Genomic DNA, 23,441 nt, shown 5'->3' with positions numbered 1-23,441 from the left:
TCTCCTATCACCACCAATCCTCCATCCTCCATTGTGTTTCCTAACACTACGACAGCCCATTTTGAACTAAAGCCCCAAATCATCGCTCTTTTACCAACTTTCTCTGGGCTCGAGCGAGAAGACCCTTACTTGCACGTGAAGGAATTTCTAAACATATGCTCAACGTTCAAATTTCAAAACTTCAATGATGAATTGGTTAGGCTTAGGCTCTTTCCCTTTCCACACAAGGAAAAGGCCAAGGCTTGGCTAAACTCTCTTCCTACTCAGTCTATAACCTCTTGGGAAGTTGTGGTTTCTAAATTCCTAAATAATTTTTTTTCCTATGGCTGCAACTAATGCTTTTCATAGGGAAATTTATAATTTCTCCTAAGAAGAGAATGAATGGTTTTTTGAGTTGGGACCACTTTAAAAATCTCCTTATCAAATGTCCTCATCATGTTTTTGAAGTCTGGTGACTAGTTCAATATTTCTACAATGGATTTATGCAAGCAAATATGAGTCTCATTGAATCCATGAACAAAAGGTGTTTTTTTTAGTTAAGTGACACTGATGCTTATGACGTGTTGAAGTCCCTAGCCGAGAGCTCTCAGCAGTGGGATTTATCTAGTTATGCTCATTCTGCCACCCTTAAATAGGGTGGTTTCTATCATATCTCGAAGGATGTAGACATGTGAGTGAAGCTTGATTCCCTAAACCGAAAGGTTGCAGATTTGTCTTTTAGCAATTCCATGGAATCCAATTCTGCAAGGCAAGGTGACGCTCCTCCTTCTACTTGGGATGTTTGTTCTGTTTGTTTTTATCCTTCCCATGGTTCCCATTTCTGCCCTTATGCTTACCAAGCATACAATGCACAGGCCAACGCTATGCACAACTTTCGTGGGCAAAGTGGAAACACTTATGGAAATTTTATAGAGAACACTTATCATCCTGGGTTGAGAAATCACCCAAACTTCTCTTAGAGATCAGTGTTGGTGGGCATCCTGAAACACCCCAACCCATTGGCATTTTTCCTTCAATGGCTACACCCTACAACTCTCTTTCAGTTCCTCAATTCATGGTACTTTACCTAGTATATGCATTCCACTTAGAATATGGGCCATATCTCCAACAATATCCTCCTTGGCGAATATTCACCACTTAGGATAAACCTGAAAGCATAATCCCCACTGCTGCTCCCAAGCCAATAGATTAGGACCCGCCTCCCCTCTAACACACCTGGAGATGTAAACCAAGTCTAAGTCACGCTTGAACTTGACCGTGGTAATAGGAATTCCACCTATCTGAACATCCAACTCCTTGAATGATCCTTTGAACCACAATGCTACTTTGGTAGCCTCTGCCTCTGCCTCTGCCTCTGCCTCTGCCTCTGCCTCTGCCTCTGCCAAGAACTCCGATCCAGTTGTAACTAGCGCATCCTGAGATTGTACCCTGTACTTCCAAAAATTAAGCCTTCTGACAATGTACCCCCATTGTAAGCCTCCTGTCATCCAAGTCCCCTGTGTAGCCTCCATTTGCGAGCCTCACAACTGATAGAACCCTCTGTTGCCCTCCAAAGTACCTAACTGCACTGGCACAGGAAACCTTTGACACGACCCGAACATTATCGTCCGTCCTTGAGTACTGAGTGGTAGACTATTTACTTAGATTCGCCAATGGTGTAATGGTAACCAATTTAACATTAACAATGCTAAACCTCTCCAACACCTGATCCCTAAAACCATCCTGAGATAACCACAATCTTTGTGTAGTTTTTTTTCCATACAGCCACCCTAAGATAACACCAATCTCTCAGCAGTTATGACTAAAAGTCACCCTCAGATAATCCCAATCTCCCTGCAACTTTACTCTTGCAAATCTCACACCCAAGAACACTCTTGGTAGCACCTAACACCTTCATGTCAACTTCCTTTCTCAACAGAGTCCCTGAGTGATTTACCTCAGTCGGAACCTTCCCAACAATCGACATGTAACTTACATAAAACAACAGAATACTTGCCTACTTGCAACTTATCTTCCTCTCCTAATGTCCACATTTCCTTTGCTGATATGCCAACACATGGATGACCCCTAGATGTCCACATCAGCTCATGATTATGTTAGATGCTTAAAAAATTTTGATGTTTGAAAGACCCTAGTAGAGATGCCAAAGCAATTCTGAGTTCAAAACCCATGTGGGCCCCACACAGTCTTGTGGACCCCACAAGGAATTGGGTCTCCCTTTAACTTTTGTTTTGTATTTAATGTTTAAGTTTTCAAGACAACTTGCTTACTTGCATATGTTTGCTCCTAGAAAATTCTTCTTAGTAAGTTGTGCTTAGTGTTTAATGTGTCTAGTGAGTTGGAGTGTTAGTAAGTTGCATCATTAATGAGTCTTGTAAGTTGTTTTATTTATTTCCTTTACCTCCCATGCTTGTATGGAAATTGTTATTGTTTATTTAGCTTTGTCCAATCCTTGCGATTGTGTAGTGTGAGGCTACATCGTCCTCCCTAGAGATCAAGTTATGAGATACCACTATCCTATCCAGTGACTCCATTCCTATCCCACTCTCACAACCTCCCATCTAGCACCCACGCGCCCATCACCAAGATACACCCACATGGCCACCAATCCACCATTCCATTATTGCATACATATTACTTGTTAAAGTTTGCACGAAGGACTTCACACGAGATATAACTTGTGTAGAATAACCTCAAGTCATCCTTCATAGTTATTCGTAAATTTAGCATTCATTTGAACCATTTCATATACACTTAGTAGTTCCACTTCTATCATTGCATTTCAAAGCTTGTTCCAAGAATTTTTTGGCAAGATTTTAGTTTGTGATGAACATATCAATTCATCCAACGATTCCCTTTAGTAAGATTGCTCTTTTCTTAACCCTTAAACTAGTTGTGAACCCTTCTTTGAAACCCATAAGCCTTAGTTGATAAATAGCCCTTGAATTTTGTCCATTTCTTAAAAACCTATAGCAGGTTAGGTAGCTGACCTCGACAGTCAGTCTACTAACCTACTACTGCCACTCCAAAATTCAGTTTAGAAATCCATTAGGCAACTCAATCGACTAACTTGCTACTGCCACTCTGTGAATATTGTTGTGCTAAACATAGAACTTTCATTCTTGAAATATTGAAATATCATCTTTTCCACGTTTAACTTGATTCCTTTGTAAAAGAACTCTTGGGACTTATTTCTAAACAACATTATACACCTTTTTAGAATCCTTGAATATATGAAATATAACATGATTTATTGTTTATGTTTAGTTAATAAAATTCTTGTTTTAAAGTGTATTGGGTGTATATACTTGCTTGTGAGGGTTAAACCATAGGACATAGGTTGACCAACCCCGTCCTACATCATATAGGTATCAAAGCCTTGGTTAGAATAGGCTAAACCCTCAAAGTCCCATTTCCTTAGCTCGCAAAATTTTAGTTTCAAATTGAAATAGCCACAAGATTTTGCCCAAAACAGCCCACCTATATTCTGAATTTTGGATATTTGGAACTTATTTTGGTTAGGTTTACACTTGAACCTACTTTGAGTGACCAAACACCGTTCTAAGGGCTTCCTTAGTGTGTCTAAATCCTTCCCCAACCCCTAGGATGTCCACTCAAGTCAGGAATCCTTACCTAGATTGTAAGATTAACGATGAAAGGGAACAACCTATGCCTCCTAGAGAAAGACCTCCCCTCCTTCCACAAAGGCAAGTGAATCATCAAGATGACTTTGCTATGAGACCCTCACATCATGAGCCCTGTGTCCAACATTGGAATGATGAGGACTATGAGATTGATGACTTTCACATTAGGAGACCTTACCATAGGGACCATCATGATCCTTACTAGGGTGTAATAAGGATAAAAGCCCCCACATATGATGGGCATATGGATCCTAAAGTCTTCCAAGATTGGTTGACTAGGATGGATTTCTATTTTGATTGGAGCAAGATGATTGACCCTCATCAGGTTAGGTTCACAAAAATAAAGTTAACGGGGCAAGCAAAACTCCATTGGATAAATGTCAAGAGGCAAGAATTAAGGTTAAATCATAGACGCATTGAACATTGGGATCTAATGAAGGATAGGTAAAGGGAGAAGTATGTACCCTTTAGTTATAGAGAGCACCTTATAGATCAACTTTATAGCTTGCGTTAAGGTAGCATGACTGTTTTAGAATATATATAAGCCAATTCGATGAGTTGTATATAAGATGTGGTGTCTATGAGACTATTAGTCAGTAGATCTCCTGATTCCACCTGGGATTAAATCCTGAACTGAGGAGAAAATTGTTCTCCTTCACATTGAGTCCCTTAAACAAGCCTATAATTTAGCTCATGACTTTGAGCTAATGACTAAATGGCCTATGGGAAAACGATTTCATACATCTTCAAATGAGTCATACTCTCGAAAGATACAAAGCTATGACAAGTACCGACTAGCACAATCAGTTCAAGTTATCTCCCAAGGGAGCAATTGCCCAATCCAACAACCTATGGACAAAGGAAAACCACCCATGACTGGATCCTCTCACAAGAATTTTGGTAGTGCAGTGTACTTCAAGTGCCATAAACAAGAACACATTTTCAAACGATGTCTCACTAGGAACTTGGTGCTTGATAGGGAAGATGGTGAGAAAAATAAGAAGGAAAAGAAAGAAACTAGTGGTAAATCCTTAAACACCATAAGTAAAAAGTTGTTTGAGTAAGGAAGTAGAGATACACAGGCAGTGTCAGAGGTTGTAGCTAGGAAAAATGAAATACTCCTTCATAATCATAACAAACCACTAGAAGAATCATCCCTACCTTGGGAGTTTAAGGATGTCATCTCTGAGCCACCTAGTGAGTTACCTCCCGTGAGAAAGATTCCACATGTCATGGATCTTTTTCCTAGTTCATCTCGGCCTCATTTGCCACATCATATAGTGAACCCGATAGAACATGAAGAGCTAAAAAAAGTGAATGAATTAAAGGAACATGACTTTGTTAAGAAGAGTTTAGCCCCACTTGCCTACCCTACTTTCCCTAATCCCAAAGAAGATAACACTTTGAGCACATGCATCGATAATAGAGCAGCCAACAAGATTGTCATCGAGAATATGTTTCTCAAAACCATTGTTTCCAATAGAGATATACAACTCATAGGTTACTTCTTGAAAGCCTTGTGGACTATGCTAGGCTCGTATTTTAGTGCCTATAAGTCTTTTAGTGCTTACTACCCCCAAACTATTTGGCAAGTTGAAGTATTGAGTAGGAGCCTTAGGGACCCATTGAGATGTTTGGTAGTTGAAAACATCATGGCTTGAGATTTATGCCTTCTTTGTGGCCAATTTTGCATTCAGTAGTTCAGTGAATAGGACCACATGCCTTAGCCCATTTCAGGTTGTCACCAGATATAGTTCTAGAAAGCATGTAAATCTTATTCCACTACCACCTAAGTCTAGAGTGAGTGAGCCGACTAATATTTTTCCAAAGCTTGAATAGTGTTTTGTGCTTAAATTCTTAAATTTTAGTATACATTATTATTATTCTAATATTATTAGTGAAGCAAGGAATATGAGAATCTAAATTGATTATATCCAATCTATTTGCTTAATATATACATATAATTATGATTGGTTAATATATGATAATATTGGCTATAACATGCTTTCAGTTCTTAAATTAAATCTCATAAGTATGTTTAAATAAATCCCATTCATATGGACAAAAGGTTTTTAATCGTTATAAGATTCTTAATGCTATATATATGCCTAAATTTAAAAATCTTAAATATAGCATATTATTTTGTCCATCACATTGTAATGAGCTTTAGGAAATTGATCTTTTGCTATATAATATTTAATCCTAAACTTATCATTGAGCTTAAATGATAAATCATTTTCCAATGATAAGTTTAGTTTAAAGGAGTTTTTTAAACTCTTCACCATATTTGAAAATATTTGTCATGTCAAATACTATTAATTGAACATATAATTCTTTAGCTACATAATTGAGGGGAGGGGGGGGCAACAATTTTAAAATTCATCCAAAAAGCAATAAATTATATTATACTTATCTTGTCATGTTTATTGGAAGACTTGAATAATAAATGCATATATCCATTATCCGCTTAAATTTAAACTATATTTGATGGATAAGTTATTTGAGCTGAATGCCACTGTCCATTGCTTGCAAATGATTATATTATTCAATGGATAGTTTATTTTGTTTCTCTACTGAATTGCATACCTGTATTGAATGTCTCCTACATGGTGGATGCAGTGATGTGAATTGCATGCTGGTAGTGGATATAGGTTCTCGCATGCTTAAGCTGAATTATAAATTGATTGCTTGAATCTGTCAGGTATTTGGTACATAGTAAAAATGGAAAAATGTCTTATTTACAGGTGGCATGCTGCCAAAATTTCGATATAACTTTTCCCAAAAATGAAGCCATGTACTAGAATAAATGATGATAAAATGCATGCTAGGTGAACTTTTTGATTATTTTTATAATGCATGCAAAATAATTAATTAGTTAGCTGGTGCATGTTGAATTATAAATGGTATGATCTTAACTAAAAAACATGCATAGTCTTCATATTTATTGATTAGGATGCCAAATAATTGAATGGACACGTACATGTAAAATCGAAACCGCTATATAAATTAAAAACATGTACACATTTTGTCGTCCTATAAGGGACTAGTTCATGGACACCATTTGGTCCAATTCTTTGGTTTATGTACTTTCACTCAGGACCCAAATGGTAAAGCATCATCCTTTTAGATTGAACGTCCCATATTTTTATGATGGTCCATTAACTAGGTCGGTTGCATGACTTAGGGGGAGCTTTTCGTCTGGTACACACTCATTGTGTATTTTGAGTTGTGTCATCATTAGTATTGATCCCCTATTGCATTACTTTTAAGTATAGCCTTGATTGGCTATTGTGTTTTCATATGAAATGCAATATGTCATGCATACATGCTGAATGATTAATATTTGTTACATACTGAAATCCTTTGATAGGATGAACATATGAAGAATGTTTTTAAATGACTGTCATCCTTGAACTAAAATGCAAGTATGTATGCACGCAAATTTACACAAAGAGATTAAGTCCCATTCTTAAGAAAAGGATCAAAAATCACCTGCCCCGTGGACTCACATGCATCATTTACTTATTGTTTCTGTTTTGAGTCTGAATAGTATTTTGGAATACTTTGTGTGCTAAATGCCTATGATCTTTTGCACGCTAAGTAATATTTAGAAGGATGAACATGTGTTGAGTGTGCTTAAATGAAATCCATCCTTGAACGTATATGCATTTATGTGTGCTTGAGACCATATAGGGGTGAATAAACCCCAATTTTAAGTAAAATAAAAATCATCTACCCCATGGACTCACATTATCATTGATTCTACTTCTTGAGTCTGAAGATTCTCTAGGCACCTTGAACATCATATGCTTCGCCTATTGAATCAATTTTTTATATGGATTATTCTTGGGGCATATGAACACCATGATTGACTTAGTATTTGATTTTTAGCTCATGTGTGTTTAGGAACAATTTTACTATGAAATATAAAGTACCTAACATGTATCTAGTAAAATCTGTTTAGGAATGAAAAATAATACTTATGCTAGTTAAAACTCTAAATGAAATTTTCACAATCAATACCAGTATAAGCAACTAAGTGAACCTAAGCATGTATTCAAATTGTTATGGGGAGCATCTAAAAGTATATTTCCTATCGTGTTATGCTCTCCAATATCTATGGCTTAGCTTTATTACTTACTAGGGACTGTATGTTTAATAAAGTGAATTTACTTCTACCCACAGTAATTCTCTAACTCATAGCATCTAGCCTTGCATTCAAATTGATAGGGTGAGCATCTTAAACTAAAATTCTATCTTGTAATGCTCACCAAAATTTTTGACTTAGATCTATCTTAATTCATTGTGGCATATGCTTTATTATAATGTTTTATCGAATATCATAAATGAAATAACTTTGTTTGCCACGATGTCTAAGGCTCTACCAGGTGATCCTCATTTTTTTAAATTTCCTGGTATTTTTAGGATCTATGTGGTTTTTCTAGTTATACCTTGGAATGCTCTTAAATGCTAAATTAAAAAAACATTGTTTGCTTGAACCTTCATGTTAAAGTTTCTTTTTCAGCAAGCATTGCTTCCTGTGTTTATTGAAAATCATAAGGGGATATATACTTTTATACATATTTATTTATATTATATATATTTTTTTAAAAGCAAGAATTAAACGTATATTGAATATATTCTATGTCTTGCTTGTGTGTTGAAATGCCTTCATGACTTGTGTTATTCTATGTTAAAATTTTGTGTCATGAATTTTTAAATATTTAAAGGGTATTGCTTAACTGGTTCATGGATCATATATGAAAATACATGCGAACTAGTTAGACCACTTATATGCTCAAACCAATTTTTTATGTGCTGCATGTTTTTTTTTTTTTTTTTAAATTCCAATCTTTGGTGGGGTCTTATGTTGAGCTTAAATTGAAATGATTTGTGTACATTTTTTATCTGACCTTATTCATTATGTCATCTCTTTATCTTAAATGACTAGTTAAACTGTTTTGTATGCTTAATGGTCATATCTTTCAAATCAGTTCAATTTTTTTTCTATACCCAAATCCTATGCCAAAAAGAAGGAGAATTTTTCTCAGAAAAATATTTTTTTTTTCAAAAAGAGGGACTTCTCTTTGTTAAATCTGTTTTAAATGATAAAATTATTTTATACTTAGCCATTTTTGCTTATGCAAAAAGGGAGAGAATGTTTTATGTGCAAAATGTTAATGACTAAAAAGGGGAAAAAAAAATTTTGAAAAGGGAAAATTTTAGGGGCAAATATTTTTGGGGATAAATTTTTGAGCATTTGTGACGCAAAAATTTAAATGCATAATTTCTTGTAATGTTTTCTTTCATGAAAATTCTTAAACTTTATTGTTCATATTTTTCGTTATGCATATTCTTGGGGGGGGGGCCTTTTCAGGCTGCACCCATTTTGTTCTTGGGTATTTGTCATCATCACAAAGGGGGAGATTGTTGGTTTTTCGAGTTCGATCCCTATTTTGATGCTGACAAACCATATGTATCTTATGTGTGCATTTAGTGTGTGAACAGGTTTTCATGTCTGTACGGACATAAGATACAGGAGAAATGGAAGTCAAGACACAACTTAAAGCCCACATAATAACTTGGTGTATTCCATGAAGAGAAGAGAAAAAAGAAGAAGAAGACGTTTATTCTTTATTGTAATTGCATTTAAAATATTTTGGTCTATAATATGTCTATAATAATTAATGCATCACATGCATGATAGGTTGAATAAACTCAATGACCATAAATTGACCTTAGGACTCCATGCACATAATGAAAAATCCCTTAAAGCTAAAATGTCACATTTACACAAACAGGGATAAAACTTAGGGTCATAATTAGGGCCAAAATTGTGTTTTTGAATAGCCCCGGTCAACCGAAGCCCTCTAGTTATACTCAGCCTAGTCGACCGAACACCCTGTTGGCTAAAAAGTCAAAATGTTGACTAAGCCTCGGTTGACCGAACCATTGGCATTATAATTGCCTTGGTCAACCAAATCGGTCAAAAGTCAACATATTGACTTCGCTCGATCAACTGTTCTGTTTTGAACGTATCGTCCTAGGTCAATAAAGTGTCTGACCCCCCCCCCCCCCAACAACTTTGTCGACCAAATGTGTAGTTTAAATTAGCTTGGGTCGATTGAACCTAGATGAGTAGTCGACCGACCTTTGTCTTAGTCAACTGAACCCACGAAGGGTTCAAAATCGCCCTGAGACGGTCGACCAAACCTATAGTTTAAAATTGCCACAGTTGACTGAACTTTTAAAAGTGGTCGATTGAACCTTGACCATGGTCGATCGAACCTTTCGGTTTGGCCAAATTTTACTGCAGTTAAACATGGTTAATTTTCATTAAGCATGGTTAAACATTTTTCAAAATTCCCTTTGTGTCTCCAACGGTCATATTTTTGTCAAAGTCTATATATACCCCTTCATTTTCTTAGATTAGTAACTTTGATTAGCAAATTTTTCTCTCAAATTTTTTAGTTAATCAAAGCCCCAACCTACTTTTTCATCGCAAAAAATTTTTATAGGGTAAATTTTATGCTCTCCTAAACTCTCTTTATCACTCTTTGAAAAATCTTTTGAAAGAAAGCATTTTATTTTGTTTGGGCATTTCATTTTTCAAAATCACTTACTCTCTTGAACTTTTAGTTTGAAAATTATTTTTGAGAGTAGGTTTAGAGTTCTTCCCATATTATTTCTTCGATAAATATTTTGTGGGAAAAACTCTTCATAGCCTTTGAATCCTTGCACCTCTATTGCAAGATTCAAATGCTCAAATTGTATTCATTGCACAAATATCTTTGAACTTAACTCCTAGATTCTCCAAATATTTTTATTTGCAAAAATCTTTGTCGAAGAACATATTTATTATTTATATATACATTCATATATATTATTTGTGCAAAAACTATTTGAAGAGCAAACCCTAGTTCTCCAATACTTGTAGTGAAATATATTTTTGGAAGAAAATTTTAATAGGGTCACATCTTTGAGTATGTTATCATACACATCATTTCTCAAAGATTGAAAATACTATTTTGAGAAAACATCTTTACTCTACTAAACATATTTCATATCATATTAGAGTGCATGTATTTAAAGCTTAAACATTGTACATCTCTACTTGTATTTAGAAGCATTTTATCATATAAAAAAATATTTTTATTGTATCGGTTGAGTTTAGCCCGGAATCAAACTGGGGAGTCTCAGCCTCGTAAGTGAGATAGGTTGGGTTCTGCCCATTAATTGAATTGGGGAGTCTCTGCCCCGTAAGGGAGACAAGTTGGGCTCAGCCTTGTAATTAAGCTGGAGTTTACCTCGCCCCATAAGGAGAGGTTGTAACAGCTTCTGCTCTGCCTATTTAAGTGAGCAGGGTTAGTGGAATCCTTAGGGGGTATGCCCAAGCTGGGGACGTAGGCTAGTTCGGCCGAACCTCGATAACAAATATCGTGTATTACTCTCTCTCTATCTTATTTAAATTCACGCACTTTAATTTCCGCACATGTATGCTTGTTCATTTATCACTAACATTACTTTTGCATACATGCCCTTTATTTAAATGAGATATGCGTCTTGAAGATTAAATGGGATATGAAGTGGTGATTGTATACAAGTATTTAATTTACTGAAAATGTCTTATTTGGTTTGAATATTTTCATACTTGATTAATTGGGAATGCTTAAACAGACCCTAGGTTATAAAATACTTGTTGTGAATTGAGTTCAACCTAGGAGAAATTTTTAATACCCAATTCAGCCCCCTTCTTGGGAATACACCAATTCCAGCAGTATTGATATTGAATTAAAAGACATTGTCTTTGTTGAAGATTGTTTAGCTTTGTCCAATCCTTGTGATTGTGTAATGTGAGCTACATCATTCTCCTTGGAGTTCAGGTGGTGAGAGACCACTATCCTATCCAACGACTGCATTCCTATCCCACTCTCACGACCTCTCATCTAGCACCCACACGGCCATCACCAAGATACACCCACATGGCCACCAATCCACTATTCCATTAGTATATACATATTACATTTCAAAGCTTGCACGAAGGACTTTAGACGAGATCTAACTTGTGTAGAATATCGTCAAGTCATCCTTCGTAGTTTAAAGTAAATTCAGCATTCATTTGAACCATTTCATATACACTTAGTAGTTCCCCTTCTATCATTGCATTTCAAAGCTCGTCCCAAGAATTTTCTTGCAGGATCTGAGTTTGTGGTGAACATATCAATTCATACAACAATTTCCTTTGGTAAGATTGTTTTTTTCTTAACCCTTAAACTAGTTGTGAACCCTTCTTTGAAACCCATAAGCTTTAGTTAAGAAATAGCCCTTGAATTCTAGCCATTTCTTCAAATTCCGTTACAGGTCAGGAAACTGACCCCAATAGTCAATCTACTAACCTACTACTGCCACTCCAAAATTCAGTTAAGAAATTCATCAGGCGACTATGGTCATTGGCTCAGTCGACTGACCTGCTACTACCACTTTGGGAATATTGTTGTGCTAAACATAGAACTTTCATTCTTAAAATATTAAAATAGCATCTATTCCATGTTTAACTTGATTCTTTTGTGAAAGAACTCCTCATAATTTTTTCTGAACAACATCATACACCTTTTCAAAATCCTTGAACATGTGAATGAAACTTGATTTATTATGTTTATGTTTAGTTAATCAAATTCTTGTTATAAAGTGTATTGAGTGTATATGCTTGCTTGTGAGGGTTGTACTGTAGGACATTGGTTGACCATCCCTGTCCTAATATATCACCATGGCACCTGTCCACCTACTCTTCTCTTGGTCGTGCACTACCTCTTGAATTGTAGTAGGATCTTTCCTGATAGTAATGGTTACATAAGACATCATATCACACCTAGGCGGTGGTCTAATAGTGCCTCTGAGCTTATTATGATCCTGTTGATCTCTCAAGCTTAAACTCCATGCATTATGACCAACGTCATGTCTAACATAAGTCTAAAACTCCACCTACATCACAATCTCCTTCTTGCTCTAGATTATACTGTGATACTCCAAGTTTCTTGAGTTATAACTCTCTACACTTCTACCCTGAGTCTCCAAATTAATCTGCACAACATGCTTATTGTTGTTACTGCAACTTCCTGGGACCTATTTCTCTGCATTTACTTGAGTACGTTGTCTCATGGCTTTAACACCTAAAACCATGTCTCCAACAATCACCGCCCTATTTACCATTGGATCACCCAGCTTGAACCTATCTTTCTTATATACCAGCATAGATGCACTGTCCGAACATAACACCAAGCCTAAATCCCACCTCATTAGAAACGTGCATAGCTGGACCTCCAACGTCTACGACATAACTAGTCCAAGCCTCTCCCGCAACTCTCCCATCTAGTGATACCTTTGGCGATTGATTAATCGAGAAACACCCCACACTTGTTGACTTCACCAAGAAGTCCCTTACAAGCCTTGCATACACCTTGCGCTACTCACAAAACTCCTTGAGTACTAGTGTACTCAGAACCAATATCTTACTTAAGGAACTCTCTCCCGGTCTGGTACTCCACCTCAGCCACAAGTTGCACCTAGCAAACATCTCCAACTTATGTCACATGAGATACCCCAAGACCTTTCGTGATAACCTCATGAAATACCCATGTCCAACCCTTGATGCTGCTCTCACCGGTCCCTAACCATCCACACCAATGTAGTTAAGAATACTCTCCATTTTGTGTGTGGTTGTATTACACAAAACGACATTATCTAACTCAGAACTCTCAGCTACAGCTCCACCTACAACTGTATTACCTATTAGTTCATAGAGATTCCTTATTATCCTCTGTCCCTTCATCACCATCATCGTCTCGCCTTCAAACTTATAACTATACCCATTACAATCCAAAGCACCCAATAATATCACTCTTCCATAGATCAGGCACATGCCTTACACCACACAACGTCTTTACCACACCATCGTACAACTTGATCTTGATATTTTCCATTCCGAAAACTTTGCAAACCACATTGTTTCCCATTAGAATGGAATTAGAACTTACCAATCTATAAGAGATGAGCCAGGCTTTGTTGGACGTCATGTGAAAAGAACATTCCAAGTTTCAGATTCAAGAACCGATGAGGCGTTTTGAACCTAATGAAATATAAAGCATCTCACAATCATTGCTCCCTGAGTCCCTTTCTTCCACTACATTCATGGATTTCGATGAACCCACTTGAACTTTTGCCTTCCCCTTCTCCCACTCTAGACATTCTAGTTTTATGTGCCCCAGTTTCCCGCACTTAAAATAGCAAACATCCTTCCTTCTCCTGGACTGAGTTTTATTACCAATCGATCCACTCCATGACTTGCCTCTCCCACGATCCTGATTACCTTCACCATGAGCCCTTCACAATGTGAACCCTCATCAGTGGCCTTCTTCCTCTGATGGAACTCCAGCAATGCACTCATGATGTCCTCCAACCTTAGGGTTTCTTTCCCCCAAGTCAATGTCATAACCAGAGTCTCATATGTAGCTGACGTAGGTAGGGAATTCAACAACATTAACACTTTGTCCTCTTCCTCTAACTTCACATCAACTCACCCTAAATCACTAATTATTTAATTAAATGTGTTGATATGTTGAGTCAAGTCTAAGTCTAAACCCTCTGCCATCTTAAGCCAATATAACTTTTGGTTAAGATACAACTTGTTTGTCAACGACTTAGACATGTACCAGCGCCCTAGTTTCAACCAAACCACTATCGGTGAGTCCTTATCCATGACGTAATACAACATGTCATTAGTCAGACATAACTTGATTGTGGACGCAATTTTCGCTTCTAGCTCCTTCCAACTTGCATCGTCCATGCATTCCAGTTTCTTTTCATATAAACCCTTCACGATCCCTTGCTGCACCGGCAAGTCCTTCACTCGCCTCTGCCACAGCCTGAAGTTCCCTATTCCATCAAACTTACCAACCTCGAACCTTGCAGAAGAAATCCCAGCCATTGAGATCTAATAGCTATGATACCAATTGTTGTTCACCACACTAACAATCACTTAGGTTTGATATTGATTCTTGTTCTCAACAATCAACCCTAGAAAACCAATTGTCGACGTCGAATGTGCGCAGCAGAAGACCTCACACAAACGCTTACAGACAATCAATGGAACAAGCAAGCAAACACTCGATGATGAACTATACAAACCAAGCAATCACTCAAAAATGAGAATCAATGAAAGCAACAATCAAAACACAAGAATTTTCGTGGCTAAAAAATTTGCCTAGGTCCATAGGAGTAGCAACTATTTTCACTATCAAAGATGAAGCTTACAAGTTTAATCTCTTCTAGGGTTACATAATAATCATGATATAACAATCTAATGCGTACGAAAAACCTATAGTTGATTTAAAACATTTCTGTAGCAATCCCTTGGAGGAAATCCCTCCGATTAGCCAATCTACTGATCTCAAATTTGAAAATTTGTAACTTACACCGACTAAAACCGCCGACGATTTGGAGCAAAAAGAAACACCTCATAACTACTTCTTGAAACCATCAATGGTTACACCCCAAATCATCGACGATTTGCCTTCAACGGCTGTACCCTACAACTCTCTTTTGGTCCCTCGCTTCACGGTGCTTTCCCCGATACATGCGTTTCACTCAGAATATGAGCCACATCTCCAACATATATATAACTTATTTAATTGTTCAATCAATCTTGTTGCCTTGTAATTCTTAATTGTCACTTTAATATTATATGATGAATTTAATTAAATAAGTTTTGAAATATTAATTAATTAGCAAAAAATAAGTTACATAAAAATTTTTGAATTCAAAAGACATTTCATCCAAATATAAAAAGCAATATCAACTAGCAATTCAAAAAATTTTGTAAAAAGATTTATCACTAGAGTCAAATAAAAAAAAACTCATATTTTCTTTGATTTAAGTTTTTAATATGTAAAAGTAAAAGGCAACTTCAGATTAAATGCAATAGAAGCAGACATTATTAATTTAGTCAAAATTTGTGTATGAACTTAATGAGAAAGGAATATGAAATTCTTTGAGTTTTTAGCTGATAAATTTTATGAAGTACCACATTACATAACTTATACAATTTTACAGTAAAATATATGTTTGTTAAAAAAAAAAAATTAAAGAATTGCTTCTTTAACTAGATATCATAAAAAGTTTAAAGAAATTGTTAGGATTATTTACAAAACCGTTATAATCACAAAAAAATATAAATTAAAAAAATAGAATATTAAAAATTAATACAACATTAAAACTGATTTAAGAATAACATAAGTTAACTTAAGGCATTTAAACGTCAATAATTTTTTTACATCAACTTAAAGTTAGGGGACTAAACTACATTAAAAAATTTAGTAGATTTTTATAATTTTAAGCCGCTGTTATTTAATAATTTTTGAGAAAAATATTGACTCAATTTATTATAATTAGTACATCAAATTAGGATTAGTAAATTCTGTAATTAATAAAAAAATAGTTAATTTAATTTATTTCAACCTAATCAAGAATCCAAAAAAATATCAAAACAAAATCAGCTTGAATGGGTATATGTGTGTCCTGTATTAACACTAATAAATAATAATGAAGGCCTCTGGTGATGAGCTGTCCAGACCACAGCCACATCCTTTTCAACTGAATGCATACAAGAGCAATTAATATACAGATCATTCATTCATAACTTACCCAAGGGGTAAGGTTAAAATGCAATTATTTGCTTACCCCCAACCATCATCTGATTCACAAAACACAAAGCAATTTGTATGTATATCATAATTAAAGCGTTGGATTGTTTGAATCCCGGAGGATGGCCGGGGCCCGCCACCTCTGTGCATGAATTATTGGTGGCCCCCACAGCTGCCGGCACGCCAGCGGTGGCCCCAGCGGCCGACCGAGAGATTGGAAAATTTAGGGGTGGGTAGAACTGGGATGACCATGACCTCAGACTCCCAACAGCGTCAGTGCTGAGACGCAGGCACAGCCAATTCAACAGAAAAGCATACCAAAAAGAAAGGAAAGGTTGGAAACCATATCATCGCCCAGAAGTGGAAGGAGAAAAGGGAAAGCTGAAATTTGAATTGCGCGTGTCCACACTTTACCCTCCGCATCTCTTTATCATTAACCCTGAAATTATTTGCCTCTTCACATACTCCCACGCGACATCGCGCGTGTTTCCACACACTCGCATTTGATCAGACACACAAATATAGGTTTAGAAAAAAGAGAATAGAATAGGTAATTTTTTTTTTCTTTTTCTGTATTTTAATTCACTGAACTTAAGAGGGCGCTAAGGAGCGAATCGGCTTTATTTCATATTTCATAAAAGGTGCTCTCTTGAATTTTATTACTTAATCAGTCAGTCTTATTTATGAAATAAATGCCCTCTTAATTTTAGGCCATTATGATTTGATCTGTTTATGCAGATATTATTTTGACAACAGTACTAAAAAGCTAACTTCAAAATTCTAAAGGAGAAAATGGGGAGACAAATAGAAACCTTTCCGAATCCCGAGAGGACGCCACTAGTGTTTGCTTCCCTTCCATGCGGTTGACTGATTTGTTTCTTCTAATGAAATAATCTCATTTTCTCACTTTTTGAACCATCCCTCTACTTAAATAGAAGCATTCCCCATCATGGCTAGCTGCTTACCTAGCTCTATAGCTATTACTACAAGACACACCGTACCCTCCCTCCCTATGAGATGGCCAGCGGTGATCATCTTCCCACCATGGCTTGGGATCTCAACAGCCTCGGAGTTCTCAACACACACATGTCCATGTCCATGTCCATGTCCTCCACCCTAGGTTTCATTTTTTAGCAGTCAATCCCCTTCTTTAATTCCCTCTCTGTGTGTTTGATTCTTTCTGAACATGGGAAACATTGGTTTGTGGGTATGTGCAGCGTTAATGGACAGCAACAGCAATGGCCCATATGCATTCTCATCTTCTGTGGACGATGACTCTGATCTGTCAACGGGCTATCTCCAAGATGCACTAGTGGAATTCAGCGGCCGGGCTAAACGGAGACCCCTGCTTTTATGCGGCGATGACGATCGAAACCATCATTGCACCAACGATATAAGAATACTGGTATCGGTCCTTTGATTTGATCAGCTAATATTTGTCTCTGCCTATCTCTCTGGATCATCTTGCGTTTAATTATCAGAGTCTTACATATACATTTTTATACATTCTGCCGCCATCCATGGACACAGCCATATTGGTATTGGAACTCAAACCGGACGTGGGACCTTTCCGAGAAGTTTAATTGTATGAGTCAGACCACTAGCACTACTCTTGATGAAGTTTCAGGTCCGGAACTACTCCTATATTTAATTTTAATTCTTCTTTTTTTTAATATTTTAAATTTTTCTAGCCTCATTTGAACACTGTTGTTACATAGATAGATCATAGGTAGTGTGAATTTGAATTTTTATGCTCTAGTAATCAATACCATTATTACTATTATTATAGCTTTTTGTATCGTTAACTTCAGGAGAACCCATAAACACATGGGTCAGCTGCAGACTGGGAAGGGCTGAGGAAGCAGCAGCTTTCACAGATGTTAAAACACCAGATGAGGCAATGCTGGCCCCAGAAACTGTTGATTCTTCTTCGTCTTCGTACAAGGTCGACCCGGAGAACACCAACTCTGCTTCTGACAAAGCCACCCTATTTTCCATTGTAAACCACCCTTTGCCTGCAGAAGGTACCCCCCCGGCCCACTCTTTCTCTCTCACTCTGATAATTAATATATAATTACTGTTGAATTGGGAATTAATTAGGCGGTGGTGACGAGGACGATGATGAGGATGAGATGATGGTGATGGTGATGACAAAGAGGCAGAAGAAAAAGAAGAAGAAGAAGAGGGTGGTGTACCCATTTGCAGTTGTGAAGCCAGGAGGGAGGGAAGGGGACGTAACTCTGAACGACATAAACGAGAGGATACTAATGCCGCCCACTCGGCCTTTGAGGCATCCAGTTGGGGACTTCGCTTGTCGGCCATGCGTCTCTGCGCATGGACTAGGCCTTTCTGGGAAAGCTGTGGTGGCACTCACAAGAATCCACACCCAAGGCAGAGGCACAATCACCATAATCAGAACTCGAGGCTAGCCACAACTACTTCCAGCTTGCTATCTACTACTATACTATGTTCTTCTCATCCATCGAGCTGAACTAGTATCATAATTATCTAGCTCGTTTGAATTGTATAGACATCCAGATCATAGAATATATGTATGTATGAAATCTTCTTCTTCTTCTTCTTCTTCTTCTTCTTCTATATATATGTGTGTGTGTGTGAATATATTGAGAAATCAAGAGGTGTTAAAAGCTATATATATTGTGTCGTCGTCTAACATGTAACCTTTAAATGTCTTCTTGTTTTTTTTTTTTCGGTTGTGGAAATAAAACGGCAATGGTCTAAAAGCAACTTATTATTGGTGCGTTATCAGAAATATATAGATTTGCCATTTCTTAACTGAATACGTTCGCTGCACTACATGCACACGAAATCGATCGATATACAACTGTGGGTGCTAAAGATCGAGCCATATTTATCATTCTAAACGTACAAGATTTTGAAATTGGCGAATGATATTGCTGTTTTTTGCACTACAAGGGGTTTCCCCTGGATCTAGTAAAAGCTTTTCTAATATATTTGGGAGAACTTTTTCTTCTTTTGACCGCAAATGGTGAAAATTAATAGGATTTTGAGTTATATAATGTAAACACTACCATCACTTTTTCCAATAATGTATTTCCTTTCCATTTTTTCTTCCTTTTATTCAACAATCAAGGTTATCAAAGAAAAGTAAAAGGAGGATTTCATGATGTGCTCCTTGCTTTAGTTTGGATAAAAAAAAAATAATAATATGAATGATTAGATTTTGTAAGTAATAGCATTTCAATTGACGAAGCTTTTTTTTCAAAGAAAGAAGAATGTATCTTTTAATTTGTGTGTGTGTGTGTGTGTGTGTGAGTGTGTGTGTGTGTGTGTAAAGAAAAGCATCCATTTATACTAATTTGAAGAAGCATTCGTCCTTAGCTTGTAAGCCAAGGGAGAAGTTGTATCTACAGAGAATATGACCAAAAGAGGGTGTCCCTGCAGAAGTGCCTGCTAGCAGGCTGGGCACATTTAGCAACATATGCCAGCTAATTGAAGTTTCTGCTAAGAAAGCATGAAATTCCAATGGTTCCTAGAGGTATCTCCCACCACTACTTTTGCATCTAAAACAAGAAAGACTTCCTGCTATTTTCTTCTAAAACCCTTAATATATGCCCATAAGACATGAAGGATGGATATTACCCTCTCCAATGGCCATCACGTACTAGAAAGTAACTATGCTGCATAACAACAAACATACTTGAAGGTGGTCGATCGATTGACACTACTACCGTCAAGTTCCAATTGATCTACTCCCATATCCATCTTTTCAAAATTAGATGTCCTATAAAATTCATATTAACTAAGCAAGGAGTGTGTCTCATGTATGATCTTAAAGATATGCCAACTTTTATTCTCAACCAAACACTTATTCCTTCATTTTCAAACATTCCAACCAAAACAAGTAGTTTTTAAAGTCATAAATTTATCATTAGAACAACAATTATCCCTTTAAGTGAAAAAAATGGATAATCTTATTATAATGTCACGAATCAAACTTGTTCAAGGCATTGTGTTTGCTTATAACCGAATGTCTTTTGTACATAGAATGAGTAACCTGTAAAAAGAAGTATAGTATTGACTTTTTGAGTCTAATCCCGTTTTAATTATGAAAAAGCATAGTATCTCACTTGTGTGCTAAGTGTGTGTACATGTTTATTTCTGTAATAGCACAAGTGACAGATGCAAAATGGAAACCATGTAACACATTCACGATCACATCTTCTTGGCGTATTCCATGGACATCAAGAGAGCAAAAGCTGGAATACTTTTAATTGTTTTTAAGTTGTAATAGTAATCATGGACATCAAGAGAGCAAAAGCTGGAATACTTTTGATTGTTTTTAAGTTGTAATAGTAATTAGGTTGTGCATGCATAGTCATATGGTTTAACTTGAAGCTCTCTCTCAATCTCTTAAAATGACCAAGATCTTGATTGACCTTAGGACCCAAGATTTTAATGAAACAATTTATTCAAAAAGTTAAACTTATATGAAAAGGTTTAAATTGGTCTTAAAAATCAAAACAAGGGCGAAAATCTTTTTTGGAATGAAAAAGTCCAAAACAAGTTTTTCAAAATCTCTTTCATGTTTCTACTGTTGCATTGATGAACAATTTTCTTTGTCAATAATTTCTCATCTTAAAATATATTCAACATGAAAATTGTGGAATGTTCTCTTAGCTTTCTTTTGATACCAAGAATGCACCATTTGGAGTTTTTTAGAAAAAGTAATGCCCAAAATACTGAAAGGTGTCTGTAGAAGAAAATTCCCTTCATGTTTCTTCTATCTCATTGATGAGATTTTTTCTCAATCCACAACTTATCTTAAAAATTTTTCAACCTAAACATTGTGGGATTTTCTCTTAGCTTTCTACTAATTCCAAGAACGTCCAATTTGAAATTGTATAAAAAAAAGTTATGGCTAAAACATTGAACGGTGTCACGTAAAAAACCCGAGTCCAGTCGGCCGGATCTTCACTCCAGTCGACCGAACCTCATGTATTTGAAGCCCTAGTTGACTAGAGCTTGGCAACAGTCGACCGGCCCTCTTAGGAAAGCTCCCCAACAGCCATAAAACGGCTTGTTTTTGAAATATAATATACTTTAACCTGCCAACGACCATATAACGGCTATATTGGGTTTTTGGCTTATAAATAGAAGCTGAAACACTTTAAAAATGTTAGAGAATCATGTTGAAATTGTTTTTAATCCTTCTTTGATTCTCTCCCACTTTTATACCCCATTTGTGCAATAAATTTTTTTTTTTCTCCTACTCCATTCTTCTTGAAAATCCTTTTTTGGGAAAATCTTTTTGGGGGTTTTATTTGAAGAGTCTTGAGCATACGTTTCATTCATATATATTACTTGAAGGCCCTTTTCTTTTTATATTTTCAAAGATCAAAATTCCTCCCCTTCTTTTATTTAAAAAATACTTTTGGAGGAAAATCTTTTGATTTATATTTGAAAGTCTTGGCCATATATTCATTCATATATATTACTCTAAATAAGACTTCTTACCCTTGTGCTTATTTAAAGCTAAACTTTCTCCATCATTCATCTTGAAAATATTTCTTTGGAGAAAATTGTTTATTGGAGTACTTGAACTTATGTTCATGTTCATAATATATAGCTTGAAAGCCTCCTCGTTGTTTTGAAAATCAAAGTTCAAATTTCTCCTACTCCTTTATTTTGAAAATCATTTTGGAGAAATTATTTTTGGGTTATTCAAGTAAGGCTTAAGCATGTATTTAATCTCATACATATATTGCTAGAAAGCCTTATTGAATTTGATTTTATAAAGGTCAATCATTTTAAATGAAAATCCTAACTTCTCCTATTCATTTATTTGGAAATATTTTTGTTGGATAATATCTATGGGTTATTCAAAAGCTTTGAGCATATATTCAATTAATATATATTGACTCGAAAAGCTTCTTGAGAAAAGGCTTGAATATGTATTTTCACTCATATACTTTTCTTGGAAAGCCTTATTGAATTTAAATTTTAAAGGGTCATTTTAGAAAATAAAAATCATTTTCCATACTCTCATGTTTTATTTGAAAAATAATTTTTGAGAGAAAAACATTACTCTACTGAGCATCATGTTTAAATCATATGAGAGTGCATTTAGATCTTCATATTATACAAATTAGCTTTTGAGAAGCATTGTAATTGTACGAAAAAAAAATTTTTTTTTTTTAAACTAACCCTTCCTGGTTCAGGTTGTGAACCATTACCAAGTGAGAGTACATCATTTGGAGAGGTTTGGCTTCGCTCAGTTAAGTGAGACAGGAGGACTCCACCCCGTAAGAAGTGTGTAATGGCTTGGCTCCACTTGGTTAAAGGAGCTAGGGTGCTCCACCCTGTAAGGGTTTCTGCTCTACCCGGTTAAGTAAGTAAGGTTAGTGAAATCCTTAGGGGGTTCGCCCAAGGTGAGGACATAGGCAGGATTAACCGAACCTCATTAAAAATCTTATGTGACTCTCTCTCTCTCTCTCTCTCTCTCTCTCTCTCTCTCTCTCTCTCTCTCTCTCTCTCTCTCTCTCTCTCTCTTATATTTCCGTACTTTATATTTCGCATGTGTAAGTTTGCATTCATTGTTATAATTATGTTACTTACACTTTTCAATTTTAATTGGGATATGATTGTTGACAAATCGGCATAATTTAATTTAGCCAAAAAGTTTTTAAAACTCAATTCATCCCCCCCCCCCCCAACTCTTGGGATTGCACCATAACTCTCATATAGGTTTTATTCATGTGAAGTGGAAGTATGACTTCTCAGTCAATTTGATGTTTCCTAGTATTAGAGTTAGAACAGCAAATAAAACTTGCTAGGGGAGGGTGGGTACTGTTCATCAATTATTAAAAAAATCACTAATATTTGTGAATGTGTTTAACCTACTTGCATCCCTCCCTAAATATATATATTGCATGTGGATGTGTTGTTAATGAATTGTGTTGCTTAACTGTTTACCATGTGATTCTCATTTGCTTATGTGAATTGCTTACGACTTTTGCTTACATTGCATTTGATGGTTGTGAATGTGTTCTTGTGGTAAATTACAATAACAACAAGCCTTAAGTCCCACTAAGTGGGGTTGGCTACATAAATTCTT

The 23,441-nt window shown here is 36.1% G+C and overlaps 1 protein-coding gene across 1 annotated transcript; it reads left to right on the top strand.

Annotated features, from left to right (window-relative positions):
• The first annotated feature begins 17,082 nt into the window (after positions 1-17,082).
• On the top strand, positions 17,083-18,994 carry LOC131154074 (uncharacterized). The gene is made up of 5 exons (XM_058106576.1): positions 17,083-17,462; positions 17,560-17,747; positions 17,873-17,969; positions 18,154-18,366; positions 18,443-18,994. The coding sequence occupies exons 1-5, from the start codon at positions 17,360-17,362 to the stop codon at positions 18,769-18,771; spliced, it is 930 nt and encodes a 309-aa protein (XP_057962559.1). The 5' UTR covers positions 17,083-17,359; the 3' UTR covers positions 18,772-18,994.
• The last annotated feature ends 4,447 nt before the right edge of the window (positions 18,995-23,441 follow it).

This window comes from Malania oleifera, chromosome 4, assembly GCF_029873635.1.
Source record: "Malania oleifera isolate guangnan ecotype guangnan chromosome 4, ASM2987363v1, whole genome shotgun sequence".
NCBI lineage: Eukaryota > Viridiplantae > Streptophyta > Magnoliopsida > Santalales > Ximeniaceae > Malania > Malania oleifera.
The sequence above is the reverse complement of the archived record's forward strand: the minus strand, read 5'-3'. Positions and strand labels throughout refer to the sequence as shown.